The sequence below is a fragment of the Podarcis melisellensis genome (genome assembly GCF_964234715.1).
Source record: "Podarcis melisellensis genome assembly, chromosome: 15".
Lineage (NCBI taxonomy): Eukaryota > Metazoa > Chordata > Lepidosauria > Squamata > Lacertidae > Podarcis > Podarcis melisellensis.
The window spans coordinates 37,068,877-37,083,575 of record NC_138532.1 but is presented as its reverse complement, the minus strand read 5'-3'; the positions used below and the strand labels follow the sequence as shown (position 1 = coordinate 37,083,575).

General features: G+C 43.0%; 1 protein-coding gene across 34 annotated transcripts in view; it reads right to left on the bottom strand.

Moving 5' to 3' along the window:
• MSI2 (musashi RNA binding protein 2) overlaps nt 1-14,699 on the bottom strand; it is a 446,839-nt gene that overhangs the window by 376,809 nt on the left and 55,331 nt on the right. For all 34 annotated transcript variants that reach the window (XM_081890469.1, XM_081890477.1, XM_081890498.1 and 31 more), the window contains one exon: nt 11,414-11,455. In XM_081890469.1, the coding sequence (XP_081746595.1) occupies nt 11,414-11,455 (42 nt within the window). The remainder of the gene's footprint in view (nt 1-11,413; nt 11,456-14,699) is intronic.

Below are 14,699 nucleotides of genomic sequence, written 5' to 3'. Positions count from 1 at the left end.
AGTTTAAACTTAAATAAAATTTAGAAGTACAGTGAAGCAGGCATGTTTTTCCCCCAACACACAAGTTCAGCCCAACCATATTTACTGCAGAACTTGCTTGAGGGCAATTTCAATTTCAAATGAACATTGCTGGCTTTAGTGATAGACAGCCGTGCTGCTCAAGTCCAGCTACTACTTGCTCTACAACCATGCATGAACAGTCCTTTTAAGATAAACATGGCAACAAGGAAGGCTTTTTGCTATGGGCAACTTGGGCCATGTCCAAAACTTGAGCACAGCCTTCCTCTCCTCAACCCACCTGGCTATACTAAACTCATTCTCTGCTCTCTAATTCCTGGCTCGGCCTCGGCGTCACCATGTCCTGCTTTCATTCATCGTGTGTGTCAAGAGAGGCAGATAGTGGAGAATCTATGCAAAGCAATCCTATGTAGGTCTTCTTAGAACCAAGTCAAGGTAGGTCTTCTTAGAACCAAGTGAGTTCAAAAGGACTTACTCCCATGTAATCATGTACTACTTTCATGTCTATATTGTCTTTTGCACAGGAGAAGAATGGGGACAAAGCCATAAAGAGTTGTCTCTGGCTCCTGTGAATCTTCAGCCCCACCTATCATTAGTTACTAATTATTTAACTACCCACCCTTCAACCCTGAGGCAGCGTTAGAAACTCAGATATATAAGCTAGGCACCAAATGGCTCCTTAAACCAAGATTACTGCTGCCAAAACGGAATTTCTAGTTGCCATTTTGGGGTAAGATGGCTCTCAAATCTTATTTTTCAAATGATGGACTAACTGTGATTGGTTCTCAGTTAAACATCTGGCTAGTTCAAGTGGCAACCTAGAGCTAGGTTAAGAACTTTGAAAACTTAAAAGAAGAAAGGTCACTTTATCCACGGACAGCCCGCATATATATTGGCCTATTTTTTTCTTAATGAACACAGACCGTTCATAATGTAAGAATATTCTTCACAACTGTGAACAGGGCAGTGGGGTGGGGAGGGTTAAGCAAAGACAAGCTACAACAATTCACTGTAATGTTGTTCACTGCTCCTGCTCAGGCTGCACAGAAAAAGCATTTTGGTTCCTGAAATTCATTCCAATTATGCAGATAAATTATAACTGATAGAATTCTGCCTAGGCTGTGGTATCAGTGTATGAAAACAGTCCAGATCCAAGGATTCCCAGGCATGCACCTCCAGATGGCAGAGATATCAGGCACCCTTCTGGCAGCGAGGAATCTTCACTTGGTGGCAAGTGGCCGATAATCAGGTGCAAAATGCACCTTGCGCCTGGCTAATTTCAAACACTGCCCTGAGGTCCGAGGGCGGGTTACAGCATCAAAACACAGTACTGTATTAAAAACAATTTCAAACAACTTAAGTTTCCCTTTCCTCTGCCCCACCAATCCCAACGGGCACCGAGAACTATTAAGTGGCGCCCAAGAATGGAAAGGTCAAAGTGAGAAGTCAAGGGCAACCCAACAGATAGGCAATCAATTGCAACCGAAGTATTTGAACTCAACACCATGGCCTATTCAGGTCAAAGCAAGAGCAGAAAGCTCACACAAACCACACACAACTCACACTGTGCATGCACATTCGCTGTTAAAAAAAAACCCTCCTGCAAGTACTTTTGAATAGTCACTGTGCACCCAGAGGCTGTGTGTGTGTGTGTGTGCGCGAGTTGTCTGCTGTTGCTTTGATGTGAAGAGGTCATGGTGCTCAGTTCATGTATTTTGCATGGCTGGCGGTAGGGAGCAACATCGTCAGCCTTGGAGGGAGAAGACGAGTGAATAAGCAGCAGCGAAAGGAGTGAAAAGGCCTCCTGGCCAAGAAGCCCAAAAGCATGGAACCAAGATGGAGTGTTCAAGCTACAGATGGAACCCAGCTCTTCCCTGCATGTGTTTTTAGAAGGCTGGAAGAGGCCAGTTTGACAAAGATGGAGGAATTACAGGATGGAGCTCTTGGATTTTGTAAGACACACCTTTCCCCTGATGTTCTTAACTCACAGTCAGCTAGTGGTGAACATCACTGAGGCCAGAGGAACATCGCCTGGCTGTGGGGCATGAAGGCCACTCCCCGCAAAGCCCTTTCCACCTGCCCTAGGGGGCGAGGCCCACACTCACCCAGCCCTACTGAAGAGGCTCCTCATGAAGCCGGGGGAACATCGCCCGGTTATTGTTTTATTGATTTAATACGCTGTAAACCACTTTGAGATTTTTATTAAAAATATAAAGCAGCATAGAAATAAAATAAATAAATACATCAGGCGCGGGGAACCTTTGGCACTCCAGATGATGTTGATCTACAACTCCCATCAGCCCTAGCAAGAGTGGTCAATGGCCAGGGATGATGGGAGTTAGAGCTCAGCAACATCTGGAGGGCCAAAGGTTCCCCACCCCCTGCTGCCATGTGCTGAATTCAGCATCTAGCACACCATCTTCACTGCAGCTTTGAGCACTTGCCAAGGCATGTTTGGGGCAGCATCTTGTGCACACAGCCACACACAGCCAGGCTGGAAGCTGGCACATGGACCCTTCTCAGTGTGCTCCTCCCACAGCTACCACCTATCTTGCACTTTCACACATCTGCCCCTGGAAGTACCAGCAGAATGCCAGGATTTGAGACGGCACCTAGAAACACACGGCGCTCAATTCCACTCCCATCCACATAAGCTATATCTAAGGCACATGCTGCGTGAGTTATGCTATTTCCAGCATCTCTTGCTAAAAATAAGACCTGCGTTTTCTCAGTAATGCCGATTCTCAGCATATCAGGGGGCGGGAACAGAGAGAGAGAGAGAGAGAGAGAGAGAGAGAGAGAGAGAGAGAGAGAGAGAGAGGAATCAGACAAGGCGACCGGCTAAAAAAAGAATCTATTATCATTAACTGGGCTGTCAGTGGCAGTGACAAATAAATGAATTTGATGGTTTTAGATCAGTCATTAGCAGACCAACCCCTAGGCTGAAAACAGCTGCTCAGTAGGCAGAGATGCTCCAAAAGTTGGGCAAGCAGAGAGAAGCACTGAAAGGACCCCTTGCTGCCCTACATCACAGCAGCCAAAGGCCAGCAGGGCCACAGGCCAATCTTCACCCAGCCCTCTTAATAAACATTTGATATCCTCTCCTACCTGTTAAGAGAGGGGGTGAAATATAACCCTGTCCTGTAACAAAGGGGGACAGAGAAGAGAATAACAAAACACAAATCATCTGTGCCTATCCCAAATTGGGCCATTATTAATTAATTAATTAGTGTTTTTCAAGTTACTATTATAATTTATTACCCACCCTTCGCCAGCGGGTCTATGGCAAGTTACAACAATTTAAAACTCAGCCTTTAAAAACAAATCACAGTGGGTCCCCAAAACACACATAGAGTTGTAGAATGGTCAAGTTGGAAGGGACCACAAGGGTTATCAAGTCCAACCCCCTGCAATGCAGGAATCTTTTGCCCAACGTGGGGGATGAACCCACCGCCCTGAGATGCTTCTTCAGCATCCTTCAAAAGCTGCATAGCATAGGTGCCAGACACACCTTTGTAAGGAGGGAATTCCATAACCTAGGATCTGCTGCAGAGAATGCCCTCACTTGGGCCACCACCGACACCCTGAACATCTGAGGGTAGTGGAACTATAAAGGCCCCCTATGCTGATCTTAACACTGATAGGAAAGGTGTTCTTTCAGATATTAAGAGCTCAACCCATTTAGAGCTTTAAACACTAACATAATAAAGGAAACACAGATTCAGTCTTAACATGTATAGCCATCCTTAAGTCCTCCTTCTCCCTTACCCAAACTTGCAAAGATGCCAAAAACTCTTCCACCATAACAAATCAACACTGTCCCTAGGAAGCCTTAACACTGCACGTATTTAGTTTTAAAAATCCACCCTGCCTTTTTCAAGTAACCCGGTGTCAAAGTGTTGGCTCTGGGCAAATGTATCTCTAGAGGGTGTTTCATGACGAGGCGACCACCACCAAGAAGGCTCAACTCTACCAAGTGCAGAGACTGTTGCACAGCAGCCAAAATGGGCAGAGAAACTAAGTGGATTATGAAGATAACTGCTGTTGGAATTCCTCAAGAGCTATCATGAAAGATCATCGGTAAAAGTTAGTCTTGGTTTTCCAAGACAGACAACAGAGAGAGAGAGAGAGATGAGGCAGCAGCCTTTCTCCTCTCTCAAAGAGGAAGAGGTCCAAGACTCTATAACCATTTAGAAAAACAACATCTTCCGAGACTGGCAACATTCACCGAATTAGAGATGCATTTCCTCTGTTGGCTCAGAGTGTGAAACTCCTGTCCAAATGAAGAAATACAAACACAACGGATTTGGTCTGTGTGTTCTCACACGTGCATTTTATCACTAAAACTCGTTAAAGCTTTCAATGTTCTGCAAGACAAAGAAATGCGTTGGTACAAAATGTAGAAGGCCATTAGAGTCTTTCTTTCTTTCTTTCTTTCTTTCTTTCTTTCTTTCTTTCTTTCTTTCTTTCTCTCTCTCTCTCTCTCTCTCTGCATCATGCAAGTAACTGCAGGTGAAAGCTAATACTGCAGGTATTCCCCACCCATCTGCCAATAAGCCATGAGAACCAGAGTTTATTGAAGCGCACCGTTATAAGTCGTCTCAGACAGCAAAAGTAGTTTAGGATTACAAATGATATGACCTGCTGTAAGCAAGCAACTGTGGAGACCCAGGCTAAGGTTACCTTAAGGAAAAGAGATCCACAAGGGCTTCCAAGTCATTATAACCTGCATCTTTCCCCCTTTGAATCGCTTTGCACTGGCACAGGGGAATCCAGATGCTGATGGCACAGGATGAGCAGCTGCAAAGCTCCCACTACCAATCGCTTAACCATTTCGTCACTGTTAAATCTGCAATGGGCCAACGAAAGCCGCGGAATCTATTTCTGCAGCCGTTAAGAGAGCTAGATTACAAGACCTCTTGGAGAGGCTCATAGCTCAGTGCATGGTCCCATGGTCAATTCCCGGCATCTCCAGTTAGACGGATTGGGCTACATGGACATGACTCAATATGACTCAATATGAGGCTACTTCATCGTTCCAAATGATCAAGGATAGCATAGGTTAGTGATTCACAGTTGCTATTCTGAATCAGTAATCTGACGCTTTCAAAAAAGGCAAATTCCCTTGCCTTTATGCTGCTTGCTCTTCTTCACTAAACCAATTCACTCTCAGTCAAATTCTGAACTCCACACACCTGTGCACACCAAAGATGAAGATTCATTGATGTTAGTCACTTGGCCCAAGGTGAAGCAAAGAGGTAATCAAGAACCCCTAACAATGCAGGGATCTTTTTGACACTTTGCTTTGGCCTCCTATTTCCTAAGCCATGCAGACAGAACCCAGGAACACAGCTGGTTAAATTTATATCCTGCCTCTCCCCCAAGGAGCTCAAGGCGGGCTTCCTCTCACCCTGCCTCCTCCATTTTATCCTCTCAACAACCCTTTAAGTAAGGTGAGGAACATCAACTGGCCCCAAGGTCACTCAGTGAGTTTCATGGCCAAGTGGGGGTTTAAACCAAGGCCTTCCAACACCCTAACCACTATGCAGCATTGATGTTTAACCTCTATTGCTAATGACCATTCACTTGGGTCTGGACTGGGAAACTATGGTCAATGGCATTCAAACACACCAGGATATTAAGCCAACTTTAAAACATGGCTTCACAGGTGGGTTCATTTGGAAGCTGTTAACCATAGTTTCCTGGTCTGAACATAATGGGAAAACAGAGTTTGTTTACTGAGGCTTGCTAGCTTCTTCACTTACACACACAAAGGGGACAAAGTGGCTGTGTGCAAGGCTCAGTCATGTCTCCGGTTATTAAGCTAATCTATGATTGTCCAAACACAGTCAACAGGGCTAGAAAACCCATTCTCTCAAGTTTTCCTAATAGGAAAGGGACACAGATCAGTACCACTGAATACAGGCTTAAGGTTCTGGTAGGTACATATTGCAGAAAACAGGTCTTAAGGTATCTGATCCCAGGCAATAGAGGAATTTAAAGAAGCATAGAGTTGGAAGGGACCCCCTGGGTCATCTAGCCAACCCCCCTGCAATGCTGGAATCTCAATTAACGCATCCATGACAGATGGCCATCCAACCTCTGCTTAAAAACCTCCGAGAGTCCCCACCTTCCTTCCAGCACTTTGAGCCAAGAAACAAAACAGGTAACAAAGGAAGATGATACAAAATCAAAGTTATATGATCAGATCACAAAGCCCACATGAAAACCCTGGCAGCTATGCTTTGGAACATGTTGCAGGCTTGCTAGGAACTTCTGTGGGCTAATTTGCAAGGCTGCACTAAACATGAAACAGTTCACAGATACAAGTTAGGGACTAAATGCACAAAAAGAATGATTTCGCACTTCAGGAAGAAGCAAGCATTCCTGCAGATGAACAAAGCAAAGGCCAGAAAAATTCTAACAGGTGCCTTCTCAGATAGTTTTTTTTAAAAAGAGGGGCGGGGGAGAAGCCTAGACAAGAATGGGAGATTTGGGGACAGAAGCATCCCTCCACTGTATGTTTTGTATCAACAAGAGCTTTATTGCAATTTGTGGAAAAGACAACCAAGAATCTTAGGCAGGGATGTAAGGAGGCAGCGATTTCCGTGCTTTGCTGGATTCATCACTTTATATTGTAAACGACGCTGTGATCTTCGGCTAAAGGGCGGTATAGAAATTGAATAAAGGATAATAAACAATCACAATCAGCACGGTTTCTGTTCCACTGCAGTTCAGCTTCAGCAAAAACCTATGTCTATCTCGCTATCCACGATAGCTGAAAATAACATAATTATGTAATTAATTTCAATGCTTTTAAATGGAAAGGAAGTATCAAAAACAATGACAGAAAATAACATAGCGTTTTTTGGAGTGAAAAGCAAATACCGCTCTTATTCGCTTGTGTGATTTCTGTTCCTGACCTTGGATGAAAATGCGGCAACTTCCACTCCCAACAATTTCTGACTGAATTCTCTGGCATCCCTAGTTGCGGGGCACTTTAAAGGATGACTACCTTGCTACGGTCGTTGACCCTGCTCCACTTTATCAGAGGAAGCTAAGTTTTATTGCAAATCAACACATACACAAAACAGCCCACAACCTTGGAGTTAAAGATCACCACCGTGCTCAAAGCAGGGATAGATGCCACGGTTGCAAGTCCTAAAGTCCTTTGCTTACACCAGAAGAGGTATTTCATGAGTAACTCATTTCTGCAGAAAGAACTGTCAACTAGCTCAGCTGAACGTCTGCATTTTAAAGGCAAACACTGGCCATTTAACTGTGAAAAATTAACTTTTCAGTTTAGAAGCCTCATGAGAGAAAGGAAGCTAAGAAAAACCCACACAGGGAGGATCACAATAGCATGGACGCTGCAAGTCCATTCCGCCTTGGAAGATTTTTGCCCGCCTTTGATATCATTTTACACATCGTTTCCATTACAAGCCCCCTTTTAAAAAACACAAACCTCAACAAATTAGAATGGATTAATAGGGAGGAACGTCCGAAAAAGCAGGTGCGAGGCAAAAATACAAGCTTTCCACCTGGGGGAACCACATGCTCAACACAGAAGCCAGCATATGTTTTAATATTTTCACTGCACCTTTGAGGCACTCACTAAGGAAGGGTGGGTGAAGAAACACTAACCTCTAAATAAGGGGGATTTAGGTTGCGTGCCTTTACGAGAAATTCTCATGTTACTAAAACTCCAGACCTTCCGATTTGAGCCTTAAAAAAAGAAGTTTGTACCAAGCTACAGAGAAGTCACCGCAAGGAAAGAAGTTTTAATAGCTATCGCAAGGTATCCTGAAAAGTCGAGATAATTTTGGTGAACCTCAGCAAATGAAGGCAACAGGTAAAAAACAAATGTTCCAGATACTTGTATAAAAGGAAAGAGCATGACTGCAGTGCCTTGCTTTGCGTGTAAATAGAGGATTCCTGAGCTTTGAGAAAGGCACCTTTTGGACAAGATCCAATCATAAGTTAAGCACTTTTCCAATGAAATCCGTAAGGCACAAACATGAAATGGGTTCTTAATTCTCTTCATTAAAAATCAGGACCCTAAAAAGTGCTTAACTTTGGCTGGACTGTGCCCCTGAAATACAATCGTACAGCCTCCTAAATTTGGAAAATATGGCAGCATTTGTATGACATATTGCTGTTCAGGCAATTTTGAATCCTCTTCAGAGAACCTGGGCGGTCATACAAAATATCCACCACGCTTTTAAGGAATCTACTTCACTTTCGTTCTGTATCAGAAAGTGTTAACTGAGTTACCACTCTTATATCTATGCACATTGTGCAAGAGCATGCAATCGACACACTTGCACTTCCCAACTCTTTTTTCCTACCAGATCGACATGCATATATGCCAATCCATTTCCTGTAACCATGCTCAAACCTGTGAAATCCAATGTGAACTGAAAACAATGTGCAAGAACGGCGGGGGGGGGGGGGAGCGCGGAATCTATGCACTTTAGTATCAGAGTAAGTCTCATTCAGAGTAATCTTGACTAACTTGGTTCAGAGGCAATCAAGTTCAATGGGTCTACTCAGAGTACAGCTAACACTGAATATAACAGTTTGATTTCAATGAGCCCCCCCCCCGAATACAACCTTATAAATGATGTTGTAGTGCAGCCTTGAGCAAAAACTCTACAATGTGAAACGTTCAGGACCAGTATGTAAAGAAACCATTTCTAATATGCAGTTGGGATTTTACATGAAAATTAAGACAGAAAAAAGACAGAATTTATCATTGTAAGTTTTACCGATCAATTTTTTTAGCCAATGCTGTAGAATGCAGAGATGACTCTTTAAAAAAAAAAGCTTATGTGCAGCATCAGCCTTGCAGATAATTCCATCTGGGCAAACTTGTTAGCTTAGATCATGCCAAACCACAGTTATGGGTGCTTAACAATGGTTTGGGCATTCTGCCTGAACTGACAAACCATGGCTTGAAGCAGGTTTGCAGCATCTTAGATTGGCACAACATCTGAATTAACAAACACCAAGTTTGGCCACTGCTCCACTCCAGAGACCATTTTCACCATGAAGACAGAAGCATATATGCCCAAGAACATAAAGCAGACAAGCTACTCTGTGCTATGGTTTTCCCATTGCAATATCAGACCATGGTTAGCCCAAACAAAGGTGGGTGGGGGTGTCCTGAGCTGCTGAGCCTCAAACTCTTGCAAAAAGGTGCATAAAAACACATTCCTCTGTCTCTTCCTGGGGGAGTGGGGTTGGGAGGATATTGTTTGGTACCTGAAATAGAGACACTGCTTAAGCTGCCCAGCAGAAGGGGGGCCAATAAGCAGAAATGGTTTATAAAATTATTTATGCTTCTGCCTTATCAGCCCGCACAAGAGCTCTGCACACACCCAGGGCAGTTTGTTCTGTGGAAGCAGAGTAGGGCCTTCTCAGCTATTGAGCTGCACCTGCAGAATTCCCTCCTCAGGGAGGCCCACCAAGCAGTTTCATTTACTGTGCTTTAGAAGGGTGGTGCATATCTATTTTCATATATGACTTAAAAGTTGAATACATCAAATAGTCTGGGTCAATATTTTGTTAAGCAGCTACATATTCTAGGAACTCCTTGCAAAAAGGTTTTTTAATATATATTTTTGCATCTCACTATCTCAGGAACATACATATTTAGATCTGGGAAGTGGTCTCCCTGCTATTACCACCAAAACGTCATCCGACAGTTTTAAAATCCAACATCATCGGGTGGTAGTCCACTACTGCTATTTCTAAAGAGCTGAATGCTGTTCTTCTCTAGACACCCTTTTATATTTTACACCACTGTTGCACAAGACTCAAGTTCCTTCCCTCGCCAGGAGTTGCATGCCACGAACAAGTGTTCCATTTGAACAGCTTCAACCGGTCCAATTCTGACACATATTCCCTTGCTGGCTTGTGCCTGCAGAATCACACTCAAGACATCCTTCCTCTTAACAAATGGGCAGAATGGTGCCGAGGCGGGAGGGCAGGGAGAGAATCAGTTCCAAGAGAATTCAGTATAAATTAGCTTTGGAAACCACGTGAATTAAAAAGGTTCGGCAGCTGAGATTCCTCCGAGTCAAAAGAGGGGGGCAGCGGAGAAGCAGAGTCAAAGAGAACTCTGTAGAAACCTGGGCTTCCTACTAGCCCAGCAAACTGTAGCAAACATACCAATTTCATAGTTGTACTCATAAATTCTAAGAAAGTAATGCTGTGTGTTCCACCTTGGGCAGACCTAACCTACCCCGTACTTACTAACTTACACTGTACTTACTGTGCTAACCACTTCATGCCTGCGCTGTGCAACTATTTCATTAACCCCTCCCTAACCAGAATGGGCACAAGACATACCGTCTTTCTCTTACAGACAGATTTGAGTCCACCTTTCCCCCGCTTCCAAGAACACAGACCAGAGGGATTCCAGCCATGAGTTTCTGTCCAAGGAGAAAGAAATAACGGGACCCAACTGCAAGAACACTCTGGGGGACGTGCCGTTGACGCTAGATGTTCCAGTACTGGTTGAGAAGGACTATTTCAGCTTGCATTTTTTTTTAACAGAAAGAAAAACATCGCCTATGCCGAAAGTATTTCCTCCACATTAAGAGGATGAATGCAGCACCACTGCCACCACCTTGCGAACTAACAGAGCCAACCCTGAAAAGCTGGCCCCAACAGCAGTCTTGGTTCTGAGTTTTGTTTTGGAGGTAGCCTTCGGACAAAAGCTCTTTTGAACATGACTGACATGTCCTTGCAAGCAACCAAATGCATTACAACAAGGCGGCCCTGAATAAAGTGGGGGGGTGGGGGGTGGAGAACAGGTCACTTATCCAATCAAACTTAAGGCTCTTTGTTCCAACGCTTCTTCCGCAGGCAACGTTCAGAGGAGCTCAGGCCTTCCAATACCAGCCAGAGGCTCCCTGGCTCAAAAGCTTGTGAGTGAACTAGCACTTCTCAAAGTTATGCAGTAGAAAAAAAGGGGGCATGTTGGGAAGGAGCAAAACTAAACAGGAGGGAACTGCCCCACATAAAGGCACCAAAAAGCAGACAGAGAAACAGACGAGCCCTTTACTTTGTCAATATACCACAGGCACTCAACACAGTTGTCATTTTATTATTAAGATCCAAGGTAGACACTAAAGGCTACTTGTACCAAACACACAATGACACAAGGAGATGGATCTGCGAGAGAAGGGCCTTCCTTCACACAAACCAGTAATTTTCAGAGAACCTTCAGACACCAAGTATTCCAGCCTTAAAAGTCTCTGTTGCAAATTCTGGTACCTTCTCCCCGCCCAGCCCCTCAACATGGTCCATTCCTTTCTATGTTGTTCAGCAATGTGAGATTCTCAGGATGCCTTGAAACCCACCCCCCCCAATTATTGATCTTTCTTACCTTAGGTTGAGCTCGTCGAGGAAATGCAACTTTAGGGTCAATCTGTGAAGGAGCAGGAGGGAGGAGAGAAAAGAAAAATGAAAAGCAACGTAATTTGCGCAGATTCTTCAGAGAGGCAAAAAAACAAACCAAAAAGATACTGTACTGAATGATTAAGCCTTCATTTCTCAGGTACATTGAGTTTTGCAGGGTTACTAAGGGGGTGCAGAGGTGTAAGGGGGGGAGAGAACACACAGAAAGTGAACCAATAATGTGTTCTGTGAGCTATCAACAATATACAGTACTGTTTATAAAAAAGATTTTGAGCTAAGTAGAGGAAGGAGTTCCCTGCTGCTAATTTGACCATCAAATCCTGGATGCTAGACTCAATTTGCATATTCTGCAGATTGCATGCATTTAAAAATATGAGCAATTGGGAGGGGAATGCAAACCATTCTGACTTTCAATGCACACAATCTTTGTGCCGTTTGTGTTTGTTTTCTTTTGGATTCTTAAAGCCTCTGCAGTTTAAGAAAACTATTTAAAAGAAAGAACAAAAACAGCAACTGCCAGTTTTTTAAAAAAAAAATCAGCTGGAATGCCTGAAAGGAAAGCTTTTCCCACCCCAAACTGCATATCCCCAATTTCACTTTTAGCAGGTCACCCTGAAAGGACGCTAACTGTGAAAAAACTTCCTTTAAGAAAAAACCACAACCACAACTAACATACAGTCTTGAACGTCCAAGGCTAACTATATGAAAATCAGTATCTGTTTAAGGCAGATTTGATTTTTTAAAGCTAATTTAATTCAATAACATGCAATCCCACCCTTCTAAAAAAAAGAGAATAAAATAATAAATCAGGTAATAAAACTCTGAACCAAACCATAGAATTTTTTAAGGCTATATCCTAAACTGACAATGGACTCCTGTCTTCCAAGGTGCTAAAACCACAGATTTATAGCTGCCACGTAAATAATAAAAACGGTGACTTGTCAACGGGTATCTCAAAAAAGGTAATAAAACAGATTCCTAAAGCTGCGGTCTTAAACTCACTCACTAGGAAGCAAGTTCCACAGCGAATTAACTCCCCTGCTCAAGTAAATTTGTACAGGGTAATGTTATTGGTCTCGAATCTCCTCTGGTTCTAGACACTGCTCAAAATACAGTATTTCTGAATCACTTGATTTAATTAAAAAATGTCATGTACACCTTTATGAACCTCTGCATAGCAAACCTGGGTGGAGGACAGAACAGGGCAGAGAAGAGATTCCGACTGACATAGCTTCATAATAAACTGCCTATGAAAGAATTAACCTTAGACATGAATAAGCATGTTGCAGATATGGGATACAGGTTCCATTAACCAAGTTAATAGGATGCACAAAGCACAATCCTATTTCCTACTGAGGTCAACAGGGCACACACACACATACCCCGAAAGTGGCTACAAGACTGCAGGCCTGAAAATAATTTTCACAACTTACTCCCCAGCTTTGTCAGCTGATTTACTCACTGCAGGCTACTCGTATCACTTTAAAGCTTAAGTTCTGCTTGGAAACTAGGGGCGAGTCTTTAAGAGAAACCTTGGCTCAGAGTCACTTTCAGCAGGTTAAGAATACCTATTCACAGCCTGCATAAAACAGGGAAATTTTCAACCTGCTTTCATTCAACTTGTGTCCCTTAGCTGGCATGTGTCATCACACCACACTCCACTTACGACAAAAACTTTTTTAAAAAGAAAAACCAAGAAAAGAAAAACCATATACCTGAGAAATGAGTGACTATACACCACTGTAACAGTTCGTGAAGCATGAAGAGAAAACTCATAAAATCCTTAATCTACAAAGCTAAACCTTTCATAGAGATTAACATTGTCTACATATATATACACATATATATTCAGCACTGGCTAGATACTTTTCTACCAGAGAAATACAACAGGTGCAGATTTCCCATTGAGTGATCTAAAAGTTTGGGGACGGAGGGTGGGGGGGGGCAGAGAACAGGCCTACCATTATTATACAACTATAATGTTTGGGAGAGTTGATGTAAGTCATCAAGCTCTAAAGCGTAGGTTAAACTCAAAAGGTTGGGTGTCTTTCGTACAGTGACTCTTTTGACTGCTCCAAAATAGGGGGAATGTCAGCCTAAAGCAACCAGGAGATTTAAAGCACAACCCACACGGCAAATCCATACCTGTTGCGTATCCCTGCCAACTATTTAAAAGAACAGCCGACAGAAAAAAAGGCTACTAAAAATAAAAATTAGTTAGTTAGATAGATACAATGCTACTTACTGTATCTACAAAGTCCTCTAGGAAATGACTAATAATAATAGTACTATTTCTGATATGAATGGCCATTACCTAAACCAAGCTTTTAACGTAACTGTAAACAAGAGCGGCGCCTTCCATGTCAATACCCAACCGAGCTGCTTCCTGTGCTGAACGTTGAAACAGAGTCAAATGCTATGCAGGACAAGATACTATCAGAGCTCTAAGAAGTCAGGAGCTATAAAGCGAAACCCCATCTTAGCTTTCTCTCTTTTTAACTCTGGAGAAACACAGATTTCGGGGCAGGTAACCCCATGCCAATCCGAGTGTGCTTGGGCGACATCATGGTCAAATAAATGCAGTTTTGGCCTTGCTTACATCACAAACTAAGTGATGTGGGTGCACCGCAACCAACTGCTTAACACGATTCTCCGTCCCAACACCACCCTATGAGAAAGTGGCTGGGGCTGCCAGGCCTTTTACATACATGTAAAAAGCAATTTCTCATATCCTTTGCTAGTCTCTTCTCTCCTTCCCCTCCATATTTCCCACTGTGAGTTTTAGACTGTAAGCTCCTTGGGGACAAAGATCTCTCTCTCTCTAGTTCCTCTGTAAAATGCCACATAGTTAATGGCACTGTATAAACGACAACGGTAATTAATACACTCTCGGGATTAATGGTCAATAGGTGGAAGGCTGACCAAAGCAGTTTACTTTCTTTGTACAGCCCATGTTTACAAAAGGTTTTTTCCCTGCCTGGATTTTTACACCTAAATAAATAAATTTGTATAAAGATAAAGAGACAATTTCCCAGGAGCATAGCCGGAACTCATGAAATGCTACCACCCCACCAAATAAATAAACAAACCCCAAAATTATGAAATGCTTGAGCACGGCTTACATGCTCAGGCAAGCCCAGCAGAATTTGTACATAAAAGTTATTAACAGCTCAAAAATATTTCCACCTGCTTTCATGCAAGCACGTTACTAGAAATTGGAAGGAAAAAAAACCCAGTTTGATTCCAAATCTTTT